Genomic DNA, 24,111 nt, shown 5'->3' on the forward strand with positions numbered 1-24,111 from the left:
TCACCATCCTAGAGAAAAAGGTCTAATACTTTTCATTGTCATTCAGGAAAACTACATAGTTTGGCTTCAACTTGTTCTTTCTACCCACATCACTCACTTATGCTTATATTATGTTCCTTCTTTTATCTACGATGCAGTTATACCAAACTTCTCACTCTTCAGAAGATGGAGTGGCAGGTCTTACCCCTCTTCCAAAAATAATAAGACGACAGGCAGAAAATGGCGAAACAACTGTTCTAGGGCTTTTGGAGGCCAGGGGAGTGCTGTGCCGCAGCCAGGAAGGAATGGGACAGAGAGACGGAAAAGCCACTGTAAAAAAAACTGTGAGGGCCAGGGAATGGCACCCATCACTTAAACATGAGGGCAGTAGCCACGCTATGACCCATGACAGACTGCCACTGATGGAGAGGGAATGGAGGTTTTCCTTCCTGGGAAGAGGCAGGGCACAGCAAAGGGCTATGCGTGGCTAAAGACTGCTAGGCCCAGCTCTGAATTACATGTCTGGATGGCTCGGGAAAGGGATTCCTCTGGACAATGGTTCAACACAGCCAGTGGAGGTTGGAAAAAATACACTCTCTCCTAGAGTTGCAAGAAAAGGTTTACCAGAGCTCCATCTGTGGGGCAGGCTAGAATAGTGCACTATGGGGAAATTGAAGGGCTGGGAGGAGACTTTGGGGATCTTTTCTGTCCACCTTCCTAGGGACTTTTGCAAATAGTCTGGGCCCCATTAGTGGGTCCCTGGCCCTGTTCTGATAAGGTTAAACATGGGCAGTTTTAAAGATCTTCAATAAGTTGAATGAACAATCAAAGAAGAGCTAGAACACAAAGCCAATCAATAAAATCCTACACAAAAAAGAGAAACTGACCAACAGAGTAAACTCAAAAAGAAAATCAGATGCCCAGAAATTACCAAAAATACAAGTCACACTAAGAATTAAGAAGATATGGTACAGGGCATTTTTGGGACTTGAGGTATCCTGAAAGGTATTACAGGGACAGATGCAGGACAGTGTTTATCCTGCCATAACCCACTGAATGGACTGGGGAGAGTGTGAACTACAATGTAAACTATGTTCCATGTGGTGTGGCAATGCTCCAGGGCGTATTCACCAAATGCAAGGAATGTGCCTCACTGATGAAAGGGGATGTTGATTAGGAGGAGCAGGGGTGGGGAGTGGGATATATGGGAACCTCTTGTGCTTTTTAATGTAACATTTTGTGTGATCTATTTATCTTTTAAAAATGGACAAAAAAATTAAAAAAAAAAAGAAGATATGGCTCAGTCAAAGGAACACATTAAAACTTCAGATGAGATACAGGATTAAAAACAATGACTCAATGATGTTCAAAAAAGTCTCCTAAATCAATAGAAGGAGGTGAAGGAAAATATGGCAAAAGAGATAAAGGGGAAAGCAGACTTGGCCCAGTGGTTAGGGCGTCCGTCTACCACATGGGAGGTCCGCGGTTGAAACCCCGGGCCTCCTTGACCCGTGTGGAGCTGGCCCATGCGCAGTGCTGATGTGAGCAAGAAGTGCTGCTCCCCACGTAGGGGAGCCCCATGCACAAGGAGTGTGCCCGTAAGGAGAGCCCCCCAGCGCGAAAGAAAGTGCAGCCTGCCCAGGAATGGCGCCGCCCACACTTCCCGTGCCGCTGATGACAACAGAAGCGGACTAAGAAACAAGACACAGCAAATAGACACAGAGAACAGACAACCGGGGGAGGGGGAGGAATTAAATAAATAAAATAAATCTTTAAAAAAAAAAAAAGAGATAAAGGACATTAAGAAGACAATGATGGGTATGATAGTGGTTGAAAGGGGAAGTCTAAGGTCATGTATATTACTAGAAGGAAGGCTAAAAAATGTAACAGGGGTCTATAGGGCATAGTAAAATCTCATATGAAATATATGTTTGGGTAATATTGCATATATGACTTTTTCTTTGAAACAGAACAGATGAATGTTACTGTTACAAGACGTTAATATCAGGTAAAAAAAATAATGCGGGAAAGTGGATGTGGTTCAAGCAGCTGTGCACCCAACCACCACATGAGAGTTCCTGGGTTCGGTTCCCGGTGCCTCCTAAAGAAGACGAGCAAGACAGAAAGCTGATGTGGAGGGCTGGCATGGAGAGCTGATGTAACAAGGAGACACAAAGAGGAAACACAATGAGAGACACAAGCAGGGAGTGGAGATGGTGCAAGTGATTGGGCACCTCCCTCCCACATGGGACGTCCCAGGTTTGGTTCCTGGTGCCTCCTAAAAACAGAAGCGCAGACACAGAGAGCAAATAGCGAGAGAGAACAATGAGAGGGGGTAGAAATAAATAAAATAACTAAATCTTTAAAAAATTATGCTAAATGAATGAAACTGGACACAGTACTGCATACTGTATGGTTCCATTTATATAAAATGTAAATGTAAGCCAATTTATAGAGATGGAAATAGATTGGGGGTTATGTAGGGTTGGGGAAGGATAGAGGGACTGATAGGTGACTGCTAAGGGGTATGGAATTTTTCTTTTTGGAGTAATAAAATTGTTATAAAATTTTCTGTGGTGATGAATGCATACTCTGATTATGCTAAAAATCACTAATTGTATACTTTGGATAGATTTTATGGCACACGACTATATCTCAATAAAACTGCCTTTTTAAAAAAGAAAAAAGACAATATGTAAGCATAAAGAAGAATTTGAAAACATGCAAAGAAAAATAACAGAACTTATGGGAATGAAAGAGACAATGGAGATTAAAAATATATTAAGCTGACACGGCAGGTGGTGTGGCAAGCTGACGCAACAAGATGACGCAGCAAGATGATGTGGCAAGATGACACAATGAAGGAGACACAAGGAGGAAACACAATGAGAGACACAATAAGCAGGAAGCGGATGTGACTCAAATGACTGGGTACCTTCTTCCCACATGGGAGGTCCTGTGTTTGGTTCCCAGTGCCTCTTAAAAAGAAGATGAGCAGATACAAAGAATACACAATGAACAGACACAGAAAGCAGACAGCAAGCACAAACAATGAGGGGTGGGGAGAAATAAATAAAAATGAATCTTTAAAAAAATACATTAAAGGCATATAACAACATATTTGAACTGGCAGAAGAAAGGTTCAGTGACTTAAGAGACAGGATATCTGAAACTGAACAGACAGAACAGACAGAATACAAAACATTGAGCAGAGTCTCAGAGAATGGAATGACAGCATGAAGCAAACAAACATACACATGAGTCCGAGAAGAAGAAGAGAAGGAAAAAGGGGCAGAAAGAACAGCTGATGAAATAATGGTGGCGAATTTCCCAACTCTTATGAAAGATATAGATATACAGGTTCAAGAAGGCAATGCACTCCAAACAGAATAAAATTGAACAGACCTGAGACACATACTAATCAGAATGTCAAATGCCAAAGATAAAGAGAGAATTATGAAAGCAGCAAGAGGAAAGCAACTGATTATATAAGAAGGACCCACAATAATATTAAATAATAATTTATCAGAAACCCTGGAGGTGAAAAGGCACTATAAGACATATATAAAGTACAGAAAGAGAAAAAATTGCCAGCCAGAAGTTCTTTATCCAGCAAAACTGATCTAAAAAATGAGAGTTTAAAATATTCACAGATAAACAGAAATAGATAGAGTTCATCAAAAAGAGACCTGCCCCACAATAAATATAAAAGAAGTTCTGCAGCTTGAAAGGAAAAGACAGGAGACAGGCTTGGAATAGAGGGTAGAAATGAAGATTATCAGTAAGGGTAACTAAAAGGGTAAAATGACAGACAAAAATAAGATATGGCAAATGAAAGCCAAGGGATAAAATGGCTGAAGTTAAGTACTCCCTCTAAAGTAATAACATTGAAAGTTAATGGATTAAACTCCCCAATCAAAAGACACATATCGACAGACTGGATTGAAATATGAGCTATCTATATGCTGTCTAAAAGAGACTCACCATAGACCCAGGGAAACAAATAGGCTGAAATTAAATTTTGGAAAAAGGTACTGCATGCAAATAGTAACCAAAAAAGAGCTGAAATAGCTATACTAACATCAGACAAAGTAGACCTTAAATAAAAAACAGTTGTAAGAGACAAAGAAGGATATTACATATTAATAAAATGGGAAATTGAACAAGAAGAAATAACAATCAAAAGTATTTATGCACCTAACCAGGGTGCCCCAAAATACATGATAAACATTGTCAAGGCGAAATAGACATTGCTACAATAATAGTCGGAGACTTCAAAATACCACCAGCATCAATAGCTAAAACACCTGTATCAATAAAATGGATTTGTTTAACATCTAGATAGAGGATCAATAAGGAAACAGAGAACTTGAATAATATGATAAATGAAATAGACCTAACAGACATATCTAGGAAAATTGAGCTCTCAAACAGCAGAATATATATTCTTCTCAAGTGTTCATGGATCCTTCTCCAGGACAGACCACATTTTGGGTAATAAAACAGACATCAATAAATTTTAAGACTGAAATTATACAAAGAAACTTCTTTGACATAATGGAATAAAGCTGGAAATGAATAACAGAGAATGGGAAAATTCACAAATACATGGAGGTTAAACAACATACTCTTAAACAGTAAGTGGGCCAAAGAAGAATTGCAAGAGAAATCAGTAAATACCTCAGGGTGAATGAAAATGACACCACAACATATCAAAACCTATGTGATGCAGCAAAGGCAGTACTGAGAGAGAAATTTATAGCCCTAAATGATTACATTAAAGAAGAAGAAAAAATTAAAAAAGAAAAAAGCTAAAATCTAAGACCTAACTACACACCTGAATACCTGAAAGAACTAGAAAAAGAACAACAAATTAATCTCAAAGCAAGCAAAAGGAAGGAAAAACAAATATTAGAGCAGAAATAAATGAAATTAAGAAAAAATTAATAGAGAACCAACAGAACCAAAAAGTTTATATTTTGTCCATTTTATTGATATATCAAAAGAGTATCAATAAAATGGACAAAAACTTAGATGGACTGACAAAGAAAAAAAAAGATGATGGAGGGAAGCGGATGTGGCTTAAGCAACTGGACTCCTCCTGTCTACTATATGGGAGGTCCAGGGTTCAATGCCCAGGGCCTATTGGTAAAGGCAAGCTGGCCTGTGTGGTGAGCTGATCTACATGGAGTGCTGGCCTGTGCAGAGTGCTGCAGGAGTGCTGGCTCACGTGGAGACCTGGCACAGCAAGAGGACCCAACAAAAAGAGACACAGAGGAGCGACAATAAGGGACAGAGCAGAACAGAGAGCTGAGGTGGCGCAAGAGAATGACTGCCTCTCCTCTACTCCAGAAGGTCCCAGGATTGGTTCCCAGAACCACCTAATGAGAATACAAGCAGACACAGCAGAACACTCAGTGAATGGACACAGAAAGCAGACAACAGGGGTGGGGTGGGGGGTGGAGATAAATAAATAAATCTTTAAAAAAAAAAGAAGATGCAAATACTTAAGATAAAAAATGAGGGGGTCAGGGAAGCGGCTGTGGCTCAATCAATTGGGCTTCCATCTACCATATGAGAGGCCCTGGGTTAGCATCTCAGGGCTTCCTTGTCAAGGCAAGCTGGCTCACATCCCACAGAGAGCTGACGGCCTGCACCCCACAGAGAGCTGGTGCAGCAAGATGATGCAACAAAGGGAGATAAGCAGACACAGAAAAACGCACAGCGAATGGACACAGAGAGCAGACAGCAAATAAGCCGCAAAGGGGGCGGGGGTGAATAAATAAAAAATAAATCCTTAAAAAATGAGGGGGTGAATACTAAAAGAAGTAAAAAATATCATAAAAGGATACTATGAACAACTGTATGTTAACAAATTATACAACTAAGAAGAAATGGACAATTTCAAAGAAACACAAAGAGCTACATACTACACTGACTCTAGAACAGAAGACCTCACCCAATCAATCACACAAGAGTTCGAATCAGTCATCAAATACTTCCCAACAAAGAGAAGCCCAGGACCAGATGACGTCACAGGAGAATTCTACCAATCATTTCAAGAAGAAATAATACCCCTTCTGCTCAAAACTCTTCCAAAAAATTGTAAGAGGGATGTATTTTATCAGCCAAAGGGGTGTTGATGTAAAATACCAGAAATCAGTTAGTTTTCATAAAAGATATTTATTTGGGGCAGAAGTTTACAGCTACCAGGCCATAATAAGTTACTTCCCTCACCAAAGTCTATTGCCACATGTTGGAGCAAGATGGCTGCCGATGTCTATAAGAGTTCAGGCTTCCTGGGTTCCTCTCTTTGGGGCTTGCTTCTCTTTCCTCACAACCAAGCTGCTCTGTGTGCTTAGCTTCCCAGGGCTTCAGCTCAAGACTCCAACCTCCCTTCTCTGTAGTGCAGTTTCTCTTGTGTGTCCCTGCCTGCCAAGGGGCGGGGACTCAATGTCCTACTGGAATGGCCCAATCAAAGCCTTAATCATTATTTAATCAAGTAAAAGTAAAGCCTCTGAATCCAATACACTCTAATACGCCCAGAGGAAAAGACCAGTTTACAAATATAATCCAGTATTTCTTTTTGGAATTCATCAATAATAACCAAACTGCTACAAGGGAACACTAACTAATTCTATGAGGCCAAAATCACCCTAATACCAAAGCCAGATAAAGATATTACAAGAAAAGAATAATACAGAGCAATGTCTCTAATGAATACGGATGCAAAATTCCTCAACAAAATACTTGCAAACTAAATCCAACATCACATTAAAAGAATTACACACCATGATCAAGTGGGGTTTATCCCAGATACACAAATGGTTCAATACAAAAAATTAACTAATGTAATTCACCACATTAACAAAGTGAAGGTGAAGAACCACATGACCATCTCAATTGATGAAGAAAAGGCATCTGACAAAATCTAGCATCATTCCTGATAAAAATGCTGTGAAAGAAAGGAATAAAGGAAACATCTTCAACATGATATGAGAAAGCCACAGCCAACATTATACTCATTGGTAAAAGATGGAAAGCTTCCCCTTGAAGATCAGGAGCAAGATGATGCCCAGTGTCACCACTGTTACTCAGTATTGTGCTCAAAGTTCTAGCTAGAGCAATTAGGCAAGAAAAAGAAATAAAAGGCATGCTAATCTGAAAGGAAGAAATAAAACTTCCACTATTGCAGATGAAATGATCCTTTATTTAGAAAATTCCAAAAAATTCACAACAAAGCTACCAGAACTAATAAATGAGTTCAGCAACATGGCAGGATATAAGACCAATACGCAAAAATCAGTAGTGTTTCTATACCAAATAATGAGCAATCTTAGAAGAAAATCTAGAAAAACGTTTCATTTACAAAAGCAACTAAAAGAATCAAATTTCTAGGAAAAAATTTAACCAAGGATGTAAAGGACCTGTACTCATAAACCTACAAAACACTGCTAAAAGAAATCAAAGAAGACATAAACAAACACAAGGACATTACATGTTCATGGATTAGAAGACTAATTATCATTAACATGTCAATTCTACCCAAGTTGATTTTGGATTCAACCCAATTCCAAAAAAAATTCCAAAAGTGTACTTTACAGAAATTATCAAATTTATTTGGAAGGGAAAGGGTTTGCAAATTGCCAAAAACATCTTAAAAAAGAAGAATGAAGTTGAAGGAGTCACACTTCCTGACTCTAAAGCATATTACAAAACCACACTGGTCAAAACAACATGGTAATTAGGCATATTGATTAATGAAATAGAATGGAGAGTTCAGAAATAGACCCTTACTTCTATGGATTACTGATTTTTTTTTTTTTAAGGTACGGGGATTTGGGGATTGAACCCAGGACCCCATATGTGGGAAGCTGGTGCTCAACCACTGAGCTACATTGGCTTCCCTAAGTTGGTTTTCTTCTTTGTTTTGCTTGTTGTTTGTTTGTTTTTCAGGAGACACTGGGAACTGAGCCTGGGACTTCCCATATGGGAGGTTGGCGCTCAACAACTTAAGCCATATCTGCTCCCTATGGTCAACTGATTTTTGACAAGGCTGCTAAGCCCACTCAAATGAGACATTGGAGGAATGAAAATGTTCTAAAATTGATTGTGGTGATGAATGCACAACTCTTATCATACTGAGAGTCATTGATTATACACTTTGGATGGATTGTATGGTGTTTGAATGAAACTATTTTAAAAAAAAACAAACAAGTTCTCACTCTTTACCCCGTGTACCATTTTTTCTTGTGTTCCTGCATTGCACATATTGGCCCTTTAGCCTAGATTTCCTTTTTCCTACATGGCAAATTCCCACTCACACTTCAAATTTCAAGCCCTCTGTGAAACTATTCCCATATGCCCAAGGAAAATCATTTACTCTCAAGTAGGAAGTATTTGGAGAGTAAAAACAAAGTTTTCTTCCTTTACTTGCTATCTTATTTAAACTCTAGAGCTTAGGAAAAGATTAAATTTGTAGAACAATAATGAAAATATTCCCACTTGTTAACACTAGAGGTAAGATTTTTAGTATTATATAAAAATCCCCAAAATTTCCTTAGGAATAAAATTAGTGTGAAAATGGAAGGTACTAAATGAACAGGTGACCTGAGCTCTTCTCTTGGGATAAGAATTCCCCCTGTAAGCTTCCCTATCCCATGCAGGGATCATTTGTCATTTCACCAATCAACTAATATTAACTGAATATCTATCTACTAAGTGTCAGGCATGGTTCTAACCACTGGAGGACCAGCAGTTAAATAACCCTTAAAAAAGTAAATAATTTTAATCAAGCAAAGCAAAGCTGTTTAATATAGTAATATTGTAGTTCTCTACTGAACTTAAAATTAAGTCGTAAGTCTTCATTATGACATTAATGCTGAATGGAGAAAAAGACATGTGCAACATATATGGTCTATTATTCTACCAGCACCTTGCTGCCATAAATATAGTACTTATTATTTAGGTATTTAAAACTTAGGTGACTAGTAACTAATTTAAATCTGTTGGGAATGGAGAACTGAAGAAAGCATTAAAAAAAAGGAAAGCATTTTAAATGCATGTTAAAATTACTGCATTAGTAATTATTTTTATAACACAATTAGAAAAAATCTTGGAAATACAAAAATAATAAAGATATGTGGTGCCCATGCCTTACAAAAAATAAAATGTTTTCCTTTTGATAAAGGGATAGTATCAGTAGTAAGCAAAAAAGAAAAAAAATTAAAGATTTGTTTTCTTTGGGCTCATTTTTTTCCTTTTTTCTGTTGTTTTTTTTTTTTCTTTCCTCTTACTAGGAGTTGGAGGTGTGCTCCTTTTCCTTCTTTTGTGCAGATAAAAGGCCAGAATTTAAATCCATACTTTGCTACTTAGTAGTTGTGTGACCACTGACAAGTGTTATTTAACCTATTTGGACCACAGTTACTTCATCTATAAAATGGAGATGATTATCTCTGCCTTGTAGGATTGTTGTGAATATAAAATTGATATAAGGATACAATCTTAATGTTAGTAATGACAGTTAACTTCTTTTGAGTGTTTACCATTTGCCAGGTACTGCTCTGAGCTCTTTACAAAGAATGCCTTCCATTCTCAAAACAACTATTTGAAATTGTTACTATTATTATTACTATTTTACAAATTAGTGTATTGAACTGCAATGATTTTAAGAAACTTACTTAAGGCCACAAAGTAGGTAAATGACAAAGACAGGATTTGAATCCAGAAAACTGACACAAAAATCAAAGGAAACCTATTAGCTCTTTAGGTTGGGACTGGTTCCAGTAAGTGTACAGAAATATAAGGTTTTATGAAAGTCTAAATGTTATATATTCAAGAAAAAAAAATAAGTTAAACAAGGAGAAAGTAGAACAGCAATAAAGGCTAAACTTTTTGATCAGCAAAATTTCGTTTTTTATATAAGCAAATGGAATTTTCACGTTTCACCTAATTGTAAGCAGAACAAAAATGGGAGTAATTTAGCCTGAAATACAACATACAAAATGACACATGTTTGAAATCTGTAAAATAAGGATCATGAGATGTGCCTAGGATATGAATAATATATACATTTAAAAATCATTTAACTTTGGATGGATTTGTGTTTTATTGATATGAATCAATAAAACTGATTTGCTAAAGACATTTTAAAAAAATCATTAGGACCGAGGAACAATGGCCTATCAGTAAAAATAAGCACACACTACAATCAGATCTTGGTCTCTAAAATAATTTTCTCCGCTTAAAGAATCAGTGCTTCTTGAAGAAATGGCTGATTCTAGGGTTACAGTAGGAGAAGTACATGATGAACTAGGAACATCTTATCATAGTCTTAAAGTACTTATTAAAGTAAGTATTCATGGGAGTGGATATAGCTCAGTGGATGAACACCTGCTTCCCACATACAAGGTCCTGGGTTTGATCACTAGTACCTCCTTAAAAAAAAAAAAAAAGTAAAGTAAGTGTTCAAAAGTGCATGGAGACATTTTAATAAGATACCAGAGCAAGTTTGAAAGAGTTGTCACTGGCCTAGTCTAGGATGAGGTGACATCAAAATAACTAATGAAAGTAATGGACATAATCCACAGTTTAAAATAAGAATACAAGAATCAATATGGATCTAAAGAAATCACTGAGGGAGAAGGGAAATCTCTTCTTTACAATAAAATATTAATACCAACTCATACAAGGAATATTAGAATTAAAAAGTTATTAAAACTAATGGGTAAAAAGTTTGATAAAGGACAGGACATGAATGTCTCCACAAATTACTATTAATTTTAAGTGGGGAACATAGTAAGTTTATAGTGGAGAAACCTGGCAGACACCACCTTAAGTAAGAGAATTAATATCATCAATATTAGAACAAACTGACATTGTGTCTGGGATATGATGCCTCAAGAACACAAGATTATTTTAGTGCTAATTCTCCCAGAAATGCATTACTGAATCTAATTGTGAGGAAACATCAGATAAACCCAAACTGAGGGACATTCTACAAAACCACTGGCCTATCCTCTTCAAAAATGTCAAGGACAAGACAAAGACAGACTAAGGAACTATTCTAGATTAAAGGAGCTCAAATAGACACACCAACTAAATGCAAGCATGATCCTGGGTTAAATTTGGACCAGGAAAATATCTGTAAAACATTTTATTAAGTCAATTGTTGAGATTTGAATATGGACTAACATATAACTGTGTCAATGTTCAAGTTCCTTATAACTATATTATTTTTATTCTAAGTAGATACGCACTGAAGTATTCAGTAGTAAAAGCTCATGATATCTCCACCTTAATTTCAAATGGTACGGAAAAACATAGATGCAGCTAAAGAGAATTATAAAGCAAATGGGGTAAAAATGGTTTATCTGGATAAAGGATAATAGGAGTTTCTTTTACTTATCTTACAACTTTTCTGTAAATATGAAATTACATTAAAATAAAAAGTTCCAAAATTTTTCAGAAAGATAGATGGGTATTTACATAAGAATAAAGATTACTCACCCAGCACCCTCCCCCTTCATACCTCTCAAATCATGCCAAAGGGTTTGCATACAAAAATGTACATAGTTAACAGAAACTTTTGTTACATGGATTGTTTGAAGAGGAACTCCTTCCACTCAGTGATAAAGGTAACAGAAGGAGAATCATTTGTCACATATGATAATTTGAAAGATCATCACTTATTGGTTCAGTCTTAAGCTATCAATTAATGCAAGCACTGAACTTCTTACTTTTCTCCATTGTTCTATCTATTGAAGGCAGAAAAAGATATTAACCAAGCTGCAACAGATAACCAGATGCACAAATTCTTCAACTAGCAAGATGTGAACTACTACTTCATGAAGCAAGAAAATAAACGCAAATTCTGGGCCTTCTAAGTATATGACAAGAAGGGCAAAAAGGACCTCGTAGAAACATTGTCCTATTCCTCTATCACTGTTATGAAATCCATGTTCTGTGGTTAGACTAGAGTAGCATGCAAAGCAGAAAATAAAATATTATTCCTAAAAAGGTGCTAGAGCAATCATGAGCCAAACAAAAGCTTTAGTCAGGACTCATTCATTTGCATGTGACATGGAGGAAATGTGTTTCTGAAAGAAGAAAGTACTCTGCCATCGTGAATGATGTATTCTATTATTTATTAAATGGAAAAGATGTCCAAAGGAGGAACAACAAAACAAACGAAACACTTCTTTTCAAGTGACCCAACCTTCTAAAACCCAAACCAAATAGGTTCATTGTGCTAAATCTATAAAGACACTTTTAAAAAAGACTAAGACTGTGGAAATAAAAAGAAAACTTGAGTAGGAAAAGATCAAGAAGAACTGGTGTAAAGCTAAAGCAGACCTGCTTCCTCATCCTCCTCCTCCTCTTCCTCATCATCGGAAGTTGATGACAAGGGAGTTGGTGCGGAGCTAGCTTGATTATTAACATATTCACCAAACTGCATGCCTGTAAAGTGGAAAGCACAAACACAAGAGTCAAACCAACAGGAAAGACGAGAAATAAAATTTTGACATTGCATTAAAAGTGAGAAAGAACTCTGACATTCCAAAGAACATCCCAGCATGCATATTAATATTAGCAAATTGATAATCAAAACTGGAACTGTTAGACAATCTCTGTGAAGCAGTTTAGTACAAGCAGCTTTATTATGAGCTAACAGGTTTAAGTGTGAAAAAAATACCAAGTAGTACACTAACAACATTTAGGAAACTGCAGTGATATTCCCTGAAAATTTTACTGTGCTCTAAACACGTTTACCTTCTTTGACCTTAGGGCCTTTGTGGTATACTTCGTTTGGGACTATGCATTCTTGGTGGGCAGTGATCATTTCTACTGAACTGAATTTATACAGCATACAACACACAAATACTTGGTACCTTCCTTCTGCTAATGCCACCTTGATGGTAACTCAGGTCCCATAACGGAAAAAGAATGACAGTTAAAGAAAAGAACTGTATTCAACATAATTCTCTGCTCGCAGCAGATGCTGAGAGAGTGAGAGAAACTTATAAACTATGGCCCTACAAAAGTGGCAATGACAGAAAAGTGAATTTTCTGAGATAGTATGTTATCTCAGCTTCAGCCTATTGCCTACATGTGAGTCTGAAGAAGGTAAATGACACTGGCACTCTGTGTGTGGGATATATCAAAAGAGAGATCTTTGGAAAAGGCACAACTGGTAACTGCATAATACTTTCCTTAAAAAAAAAAAAAGAAATTTTCATTAATTAATTAATCTAGTAAAATTGGGAATTAAAAAAAAAACATCTATAAGGGCCTTAAAATGGAAAATAAAAGTAATTTTCATTAAAAATGAAGATATTTTATTAATAAGAATAAACTTCCTTCTAAGAAAAATTTTATAGTTCTATTTTGAAAAAAAGGAAAAAAAATCCCAGGAACATAGTGGGGATTTTCAAGAGTACTTCATAATTTTGGAAGGACAAAGAAGCCCTACCTTATGAAAGCTACATGTTAGTCCTCTCATGCTCTCTTATTGCTTTTTAGGGCACCTTTTTGATTAATATGAATTACAAATAAATAGAATTCATCTCTATAATAAGAAAAAAATTGTAAAAGAAAAAACTTTGAGTATAGAAGAGAGTAAAGGTTAAACTGTAGATGAACGAATGTTTGATCTTCCCACTATGACTAAAGGAGGCAAGGAAAAATCTGCTAGCTTTTACTGAATCATCACTTAATATAGATAAATAGCAATTATCACAAATTCATCTGAAAAAAGTAAAAATCAGTATAAAATAAGTTCAAGCAGTAAAAGAAACAAACTTTATACCTTAAAAGACCAAATTCAGAATGGCATGTTCTGCTAACAAAAGTCCAGTTAAAATAAAAATTTTACCAATTTATAAATTAAGTTAAATTATACTAAGGAAGTTATGATTAAACATAGGATAATAGTAAAAAGGTTTATAGGAAAGAAACAGTTTCCTCAATTTAAGGTCTTCTTAAAAAGTGAAGTACTCCCTCAACATACAATTAGCATTGTGTTTAAAAACTATATAGAGGGGAGTGGATATGGCTCAAACAGGTAAGCATCTGCTTCCCACACAGGAGGTCCCGCGTTTGGTTCCCAGTGCCTCCTAAAAACAAAACAAATAAAAACAACCAAAAGCAAACAGATGGGAAAAAAAACCAACTCAGGGGAGCTGATGTGGCTCAATGATTGAGTGCCTGCTTCCCACATATGAGGTCCCAGGTTCAATCCCTGGCCCTGGTACCTAAAAAAGTATATATATATATATATATATATATGAAGAAGAAATAGGAAAAAATCCATTTACCATGCTGAGCTACAAAAAGGCCAAAAAACAAAATAAAAGCAAAAGTGAATTCAATGTTTTCCTGACTGAATATGTAGGCTGTCAACTCTGTAACTGATCAAAGAAACTAAGGTCCAGGATAAACTGATAAGCACTATAAAATAAGTATTTTCCTCTTTATATAGACTTACTAAATAAAAACAGATTTATTTTACATATTAGAAAAACATCCAGTGTTTAAATGGAAGAAAATGAGATGGTTTTACAATGCAATAGAACAAACCTATGAAAAAAAGAGTAATAACATTATTATTTAGTATTTAATATAATTTTAGATTATGATGTGGTTGCCAATATACCATATTAACAGAATGACACATAAAATCCTCAAATTTTCCTTTTCTGAAAAAGTACAATATTTTTCTTTTTCCAAAAGCACTGGAGACAAAAATATCAAGATTTAAGCCCTTTCCTCAACTGACTGACTCCTAATATGCTCTACATTTAGCCTACCTTCCCTTTTTCAAGTAAATTTTTATAAAATTTGGGAATAGAAAAGGACAAGAATATGACATTTTACTTAATCCACAGAGGAATGGTAAGAGCCCTGAAATAATCACTCCATATTTAAAGGCCCTGCTCAAAGGTTGGGTATTCACATGGAGAATGCAATTAACAGGGGGAGTTATGGCCAGAAAGAGGTTGAGAGTCAAGTTATCCCCTCTAGGAAATGTGAGTGGTTGTGAGAATTTACTGAGTTAACTCTTTGTGGACCCTCTGAAAGAGCTAGAAACTGTCAGGTCACATATAGAAGGTGGTAGATGATGACGACCTCTTCTCAGAGAACAGCCTAAAACCCACTGTAGACTCCCTCCTACTCCCTCCACCAAATGGAGAGGGAATGCTATATCCTAATTTATTCTGTATTAAACACATCTTTCAAGGTAGGAATCAAGTAAACAAGAAGTAAACACTTCAGAGAATTTGGCATGATGAACTCTGTCATTAATAGAGCTCAATATATATTTTTTTAAAGACATTCAGTTAAAATTCCTACCATTACAGTACCTCCAGGCAAAACTCTAGGAGACCATGTCTTTGGGGATGTTTAATAAAAGGTATCTTCACTCTTCCCTAGATACAGCTTCACTGGGAATAAACACAACTTGTCTTTAGGAAATAAATCCCTTGTGGAGGTTAGCTTTTTTAAATTCAATGTAGTTCAGACTTTTGAGCAACTGTAATCTTTCCTGAGCTTTAAATTAGGTGCACATACTATAATACTTTCCAGGGGTCCCCACACAAGAAGGGTTTAAAGGGAATCAATTTCCAGATCTTCAGCTTCCACAAGTATCCTAATTCCTAAAACTAATCTACCTATGAAAATGCCTGTACTAATAACAGCCTTTCTCTCATTTTACAAAGGAAATACATACTCTTAAACCTAAATCTTACTGTGACACATTGCCCTAAGGTGTCAAGAAAAAAAATCTTGTGACAAAGGGGAAAATCCTGCTTCCTTAAACGATTAATGAAGACATCCTAAATCTATAGCCTTTCTTTTTTCTTGCCATATATGTTTCAGTTAAAGCAAAAACAGTAAGAAATGCTGAAAAGAGAAGCTGTATGACATGGATTAAATTGGGGACTGTAGGTTCAATTCAAGATTCTACCACTAACATCTCTGTTCTTTATTTACGTCATCTCTAAAATGGGAATAATGACTACCTCACATGGTTGTTTTGAGGATTAAATTAATTAACATAAATTAAATGCTTAGAATGGTGCCTAACGTATATTACACATTATGTAAATGCTAGCTATTATTACTATTGAACTCTAAAAATGTGTGTTTATGTGCATTTAATTAAAACTTGTTTTCAGCTATTCTTAATATTCACCCCATAGGGTGGGCCATTAGTAAGAAAAATAGAACCTTCCACTAATCTGAGCATTATACTTACTTAGTGATGCTAATACTTTTCAAACATGTAGAATGTTTTTTAGGACTTACCAATGTCTTTCTGGATAGATTGGACAAAACTCACAGATAAAAATTTGAAAATTTCTTCTAAATTCAGTGTAAGATGTTCAATAAAGTATTTATAACCTATTTTTATCATATCATGAAATATTTATAACAATTATAGTTAATTATCACATACTTTCTAAAATATTTAATACTATCTACCTCCTATTAACACATATGTATTTGCTAGCAGTGGATCCATTAGTACTTAGGGATATATATTTTTCTTTTTTATTAAATATGAAAGAAAATTTTTATTATGGTATCTGATTTTGATTTTCATGCTTCTTATTTAAATGTATGTATATAAAAACCAAATATCCAAGTTTAATACATGCAATATACATATTTACTGCAGGAATAGTATACTAACTCATTGGCTAATTTTTAAAATCTACTATAATAGTGGACAAATTAATTCTGTAACATTTAAGTTTTACTGCTTTTAGTAATGTATCTTACAAGATACATACTGTAATTTATTTTTCATTGGAGTTAATGAAACTCCCATGAACACATTTCCTTGAACTGAAAAATTAAGTCAAACTTTCTTCTGACAAAGAGTGAAATTTAGCCCACCGCTTTGAGAATGACTACTACCTTTGCTAATTAGATTATTCAGAGATATACAGGGTAAATGACTTAAATTGTGGCTTGAAATTTTTGATACAAATCAACTTAAAAGATGGGATAAGAGATCATATTGATAAAAGTATAACAAAATTCACAATATTTTGAACAACTTCTGAAACAATAAATCAATCACTGAGGTAGGAGGCAGAAGGTCTATACTGTCTTGGCATCCCTCCTCGAGTATGTATAGCTCTGACTAAGACATCTAACCTAACTTCTCTAAGCTCAGTCTTCCTCATTTATAAAAGGAAGATGAGATATGATATGTCTGCCTCATATGATCAAGTGAGATTTATAAATTGTAAACTGCTATATAAAAGGTATTTGTAATTGTAAACTGCTATATAAAAATGATGTTACCAACTACCTAAAACCTCAAAAACATTAAAAGCTGGAAAACAAAATCTAACAAGCCATACAGAAAATTCTGACATGTAACATAGAAGATATTTGTCCTTCCTTGTCTTTCATGGTCCCCAGAAAATTATGTTTTTAAGCTAACTCATTCTTGTGCCTGTAAATGCAGTACAGATGGGGCCTTTTGATTAGATTCAGTAAAGTGACCTTAATTAGATTGCTTGATTGGATCACTTTTTTTTTTTTTTTTTTGTGGTACAGGGGTAGGGATGGTGGGCAGGCAGGGCAGGGAATGAACCCAGGACCTCAAATGTGGGAAGCTGGCATTCAACCACCAAGCCAAATTGGCTCTCCTAAATCAGCTTTTTTCACTCTTGTTTTTGCTTGTTGTTTTGTTTCTTTTTCCCTAGGAGGCACTGGGAACCAAATCTGGGACCTCCCATGTGGGAAGAAGTTGCTCAACTGCTTGAGCCATATTCGGTCCCCTTAGATAGCTTCTGACTGGACAAATCAGTAAGGTCTGACTCAAGTTGTGTCTGTGCCCTCTTGCTGGGGGTCTTACATAAACAGAGACACAGAAAGACAGCTTTCCATTTTGATCTGGCCATGTAAGAGAGGACTGCAGGAAGACAAAGAAGCCCTGAGAGGCTGAGAGAAGTCCTGGAGTCTGGAACTAGCAGAGAAGTGAGGCACAAAAAGAGGCCCCCAAGGTGTTAGGCCCACAGAGCAGCTCAAGTCTAAGGAGATGAGCCCTGCCATATGCCTGGTTGCCCACAGCTGAACTCGGGGAGAAAGTGGAACAGCTGAGGCTGAGAGAGGAGACCTGGAAAGAGACAAGCCATATGTCCAATGGCCCACAGCTGAGCTCCAGGAGACGGTAGATTCTGGAGGGGAAGGCAGGGACCTTGGCAGACATTGGCTGCCATCTTGCCTCACCACATGGCAGGATGCCAGGATCACAAGCAGCTGACACTGGTAAGAAAGGATCTCTGGTGGCGCCTTGATTTGGACATTTCACAGCCTTGGAACTGTAAGATTTCCCCCTAATAAATTGCCCATAATAAAAGCCAACCCATTTCTGGTAGTTTGCATTGATAGTCTTTGGCAAACTAAGACAGCATTTTAAAAAAACAACAAAAAACAACGTTTCTTAAGCAAAACTCTTCCATTACCATTCTCATTTACTCTATGTGAACAAAATTTCTCAGCATTTGTTTCTATGGAAATGAAAACTAGGAATAAAATCTATGTAGCCCTATCTTATTCTAAAAATGAAATACAAAGCAATGATGGGGAGGGGGACGCCAGTCATCCCAATGAAAAATGCATTTCCAATAAAAACTTTCTATATAAATAATAGCAAAATCCATGATATATTTATGTTGGTCAAATACATGTGGATACACTTAAAAGATACATGTCACATCCTTGTTTTAAAACATCAATATATACAATATCCTGAAAATTACTTAACTGCAACTATTTAAACTTTTGATGAAAAATTTTAGTTTTCAATCTGAAAATTGTTCAAGGAGTTATATGGTTATTTCGAATGTCTTTTAGGGGACACACAAGCAAAAAAAATTTGAAGCCTTCCCTTTACAAAGCATCAATAAAAAATGCTGAGTTTAGGAGAACTAAACATGGGTGTCCCTACAGCTAGGTGAGAAAAGACTAATGTCTTTCATGTATTAATTGCATTAATATTTTAATAGTCATATCAGGTCCACAGCATGTGCTATGCAGGTGGTATATTGCACAACCCTAAGAGACACAATTCACATACAATACAACTTGAACTATATAGGATAATCCTGACTCACACAAACAGTTAAGTTTGTGTATCTCATATCTATCCAAAGGCAAAGGGATCACAGTCCTACTTAAGAAAAAGGAACAATAACACCTACAATTCACATGTCTTCAGTATTATCTTTTCTGTTATTTATGCAAGGAGCTTATCTTCAGTAGATCAAGACACTGTTAATAGCCAACAACAAAAAAGTATAGTGTCATTTTTTAAAAAAGAGCATAAGATAGGCAGGTTTGAGTTAAAATTATTTGGCTATGGTTAAAATGGGAAGTTTTGTGTATATGTTTCCAGACTAAAATTAAAAATAAACAAACAAAAAAACAAAGAAAAAAACCCCATAGAACTGTACAACACCAAACAGTGAACCCTAATATAAATTATGGACTTTAGTTAATAGAATAATTATAGTAATATTATTTCATCAATTATAAAAAATATATACCATAATAAAAAGTGTTAGTAAACTGTGTGTGAGAGAGGATATAAGGGAATTCTGTACTTTCTGTATGATTTTTCTGTAAACCTGCAACTTCTCTAATTAAAAAAAAATCTTTTTCTATGCTACACACGAACTTGTGATCTTAGGTGAGTTACTTAACCTCTATGAACCTCAATTTTCTCAGTTGTAAAACAGGGATAATATCTACTTCATAAGATCAACATGAGAAGTAAATGAGATAATCTGGCACATTGTAAGTGCTCAATAAATGGCAGCTTCTTCTGTTTTCAAAATCTGTTTTATTAGTAAGAAAAAAGATAATTGTAATTGTTTAGTGGGAAGGTAGTTTTAAAATGGATTTATAGTAAGATGGTAGGATGATGTTTAAATTAAGATGGTCAAAAAATATGTGACAAGAAGAAAGAAATTAGGAGGGGTAATGTAATGGCTTAGAAGAATCAGGATTATTTAAGAAGTGGAAGGCAGTCATGGGTAGAGAAGACAGAAAAAAAAAGTCACTAGTCATTTAATTAGGGCTTCAGGTTACTTTTTATGTTTTTTCTATTCATGATAATGAATACTTTCCTACAACCTCTTCACTTTGAAGGGAAACACTTGTAAGAACTAGATTCTCTTCCTACTAAATTCACTGATATATTTGGAATCACTGTGCATTCCTTCCTGTGTAGTTGATTTTCCTATAAAAACAAATAAAGACATTTATAATATATAATCTGATAATACAAAGGACTCTGTTGACAAAATCAAATACTCAACAGATATAGGCAGTGAGATCAGTCTAAGAAATTATGTTTTTTCCTTTTCTGTCATTGTGAATATAAGAGAGAGGATTCTTCATACACAAGATTGGGAGCTGTTACTACATAAAGAATACAGTCCCTAAAATACTACTAATGACTGCTCTGGAAACACAAACTACAGATTCCTGAAAACAGTTCTGACCAAATGAAAAATAGAGTATATGAGCCTGAAACATTAATAGTTTAGGGATTTTAGCCAGATAAAAGTAACCAAGAATACTGCCAAAAGAAAGGGCAACATGGGGAAACATTGTCAAAACAAAATATCTTAATTCCTTGTCATTTATTTAACACATGAAGAGTATTAAATAAGAACAAATAAACCATATAGTTTGTTAATGTTGCAAGAGTGCAGGTAATAATTTCATTCTCATCCTTTCTCATCCCCAAAATTGAGTCAAAAGATTAGTTCCCATTTATATTAATGACAAACCCAGAAATCACCTAACAAAGGATATGCAGAGTCACTAAAGAAGGAAATTTTGGTTGTTTTATCCTAAAATAAACTAAAATAATCTTTTAAAAACAGGAAATAGTCCATGATAGAGGGATGGATTAGTACACTATAATACACTCACACAATGGATTATTAGCCACGAAATGACTATAAGGACTGTGCAGATATATGAGAACTGTATATAATTAATGTAAAAACAAAATCTAAAATATATCTAAACTATGACTGCAATTATCAAAAATATATATAATCATAAACAGAGATTGGAAGTTAATATAAAAAAAGGAAAACAGTTGGATTTGGATTGAGATTATTAACTGTATAGTTCATATTTTCATAATTATGGCTATACAGTTTGACTTTAAAATATCAGTTATTTGAATACATGGTAAAATGAATTTCTCAAATACCTTTCTGTTGTAAAAGCTCGGATGGCTGTGTAACTGGGGCCACAGGCTCAACTGGGTGAGTAGCAGCAGGAGGCATTCTGGGTGATGAGGCTCCTGACAAAACAGTGGATACTAGTGGACTGGGCTTGGAAGGCAGAACATTTTGCATAACAGGACAGGATAAAGAATCTGCAACAGAATACAAGAAACTATTTCAATCACACCAACAAACCTGAACTACATTTAAATAGTTACTTACAAAATAGTTTATTTGAAGTCCCTGTAGAAACTTTTTGTAGCATCATTTCATAGGTATCTAGCTTATCTAGAAAATAAGGTGGTTTAGAAAAATTACTTAAAAAACTGCAAACAACTCATTCAAAATGGCAGCTTTCCTAAAAATTTCATTAACTCCCTTACCTTCTTAAACAAAATGAAATCAAAGCAGTTTTTCTTTAATAACTAATAACTGCCACTATTAATATCAATTATTGTACTATGCAATGGTATCTAACGTAAGAAGATGAATACAGGAAAGTGGACTTGGCCCAATGGATAGGGCATCTGCCTACCACATGCGAGGTCCGCGGTTCAAACCCTGGGCCTCCCTGACCCATGTGGAGCTGGCCCATGAGCAGTGCTGATGTGTGCAGGGAGTGCCCTGCCACACAGGGGTGTCCCCCGTGTAGGGGAGCCCCACATGCAAGGAGTGCGCCCCATAAGGAGAGCTGTCCAGCGTGAAAAAAAGTGCAGCCTGCCCAGGAATGGCGCCACACACACGGACAGATGATGCAACAGGATGATGCAACAAAAAGAAACACAGATTCCCGGTGCCGCTGATAAGGATGGACGCAGTCACAGAAGAACACACAGCGAATGGACACAGAGAGCAAACAACTGAGGGGGGGTGGGGGGTGGGGAAGAGAAGAGAAATAAATAAAAAATAAATCTTAAAAGGAAAAAAAAGATGAATACAGGTTGTCTGCCTCTGCAGTGTTGTGGACCCCGGACTCCATAAATGTATCTTCTATCAGTTCAGATCTCATTTTGTATTGTAATCTGTCATTTCTCTATTGCTACTTCTAAGGTAAAGCCCTATTTCACATCTGATGAAGTAAGGGCCTGACAATACACCAGGTTGTCCTTCTGGAATAAGGTATATGTGAATCAAAATGATAGCTCACAGAAGTTAACTTCAGGGAGATAGGCTTTCCCAAAGTCTGACTACTGAGTAGGTGGTAGTGTATCACCTGTCAAAGGAAAAAAATTAAGTTCCGTCAGAGCAACAGAGTAAGAAATAACTGTCTCCAAAAAAAGAAAAGAAATTCCACACCCACCCACCACCACCACCACCACCACCACCCAGCACCACATCTCTCTCTTTTTAGCAAAAAAAAGCACCCAGCAAATATATGCTTGAAAAATGGTTTGACTTCAGTAGAGCAAGATGGCAGTGTGAGAGGCTTCAGGGTTCAATTCCCTCATAGCATCTTTGAACAACTAGCAAAAACTGGCAGAGCTATCTTCCTCAGAGCACCAGAAAGGAGTTAAAGGTTGCAATAACTGGAAATGTGCCAAGTGAAGAACAGGTAACTTAAAAATAGCAAGAAAAGGGAAGCGACTGTGGTTCAACTAGTTGGGCTCCTGTCTACCATATGGGAGGCCCTGGGTTCATGTCCTGGGACCTCCTCGTGAAGGCAGGCTTGCCTGCCAGTGCTGTGGAGAGCTGACTTCAGCAAGGTGATACAACAAAAAGGGAGACAAGCAAAAAAACCTAAAACAAAACAAACACAGAAGAGCACAGTGAATGGACACAGAGAACAGACAACAAGCAAGCCGCAAGGGGGGAGGGCGGAATAAATAAATACAGACACAGAAGAACGCATGGTGAATGGACACAGAGAGCAGACAGCATGCAAAAAGGCATGGGGGTGGGGGTGGGGGGGAAATAGTAAGAAAACCTTGTGGTGCTATTGCCGGCTGATCCCCCCTCTCCCCCGCCCCCCCCACTTTCACTGGCTAGGTGTACAATCAACCAGCACTCTCAATATAGGTCCCTTGTCCTCCTACAGAGAGAGCAGAGTAACCACTATGAGCATAATGATGTGCATATATGTCTGTGCCAATCTATCTAGTGGCAACCAGAAAAACTGAACCAGAACACTTGTCTCTAGCTTGCCACTCCAGAGTTTTCCCTGTACTCAGAAGCAAATTTCCTGCAGACAGCTAAATAAGTGTAAGATCCAGTAAAAAAAAAAAATCAAATTGCACTTGTCTGGGGCAAAGGTATACAACAGAGAAATAGTAAGACTCTTTCATAGGGAGAAGAGGAGGAAATAAGATCCCTGTAAACACAGAAATTCCTAAGTCACAAGTACATGCCTAGGAAAAGAAGAATGGTCAGAAAATACCAGAAAGCACCCTACACTTTTTTTGCTTTGGCTTTTCCCCAGGTTCACTGGTAGGAGAGCTAAGATCTGAAGGAGAGGTTCAGTCAGCACAGAGCAAATGCAAAGACTGTGAGAGTTGTTTTTGCATTTGTTTGTTTTTTTAGCTCCTGACAATCAAGGAAAACTAACAAATCAAGAGTGGGATATGAACTTAAGGAGTGGGATATGAACTTAAGAACAGCTTATGGACTGATTTTCAGAGCTAACAAAATATTAAAAAGCACAGTAGGGAAGCAGATGTGGCTCAAGCAATTGAGCTCCCGCTTACCACATGGGAGGTCCCTGGTTCAGATCCCCATGCATCCTAAAGAAGGCAGCAAGCAAGATGCACAATGGGCAGGCATGGCAAGCAGACACAACAGATTCACAAGAAGAAAAACACAATGAAGGATACAACAAAGCAGGGAGCAGAGGTTCCTGGTACCTCCTAAAGAAGACAAGCAGGACAGT

At 36.4% G+C, this 24,111-nt stretch overlaps 1 protein-coding gene across 4 annotated transcripts in view; it reads right to left on the reverse strand.

Annotated features, from left to right (window-relative positions):
* SEC24B (SEC24 homolog B, COPII coat complex component) overlaps positions 1-24,111 on the reverse strand; it is a 113,741-nt gene that overhangs the window by 51,536 nt on the left and 38,094 nt on the right. For 2 of the 4 annotated variants that reach the window (XM_058294265.2, XM_058294270.2), the window contains exons 3-4: positions 21,233-21,400; positions 12,334-12,438 (exon numbers count right to left, since the gene is read on the reverse strand). In XM_058294265.2, the coding sequence (XP_058150248.1) occupies positions 12,334-12,438; positions 21,233-21,400 (273 nt within the window). The remainder of the gene's footprint in view (positions 1-12,333; positions 12,439-21,232; positions 21,401-24,111) is intronic. The other 2 variants (XM_058294283.2, XM_058294274.2) reach the window with 1 other exon arrangement.

Source organism: Dasypus novemcinctus, chromosome 1, assembly GCF_030445035.2.
Source record: "Dasypus novemcinctus isolate mDasNov1 chromosome 1, mDasNov1.1.hap2, whole genome shotgun sequence".
NCBI classification, from domain to species: Eukaryota; Metazoa; Chordata; class Mammalia; order Cingulata; family Dasypodidae; genus Dasypus; species Dasypus novemcinctus.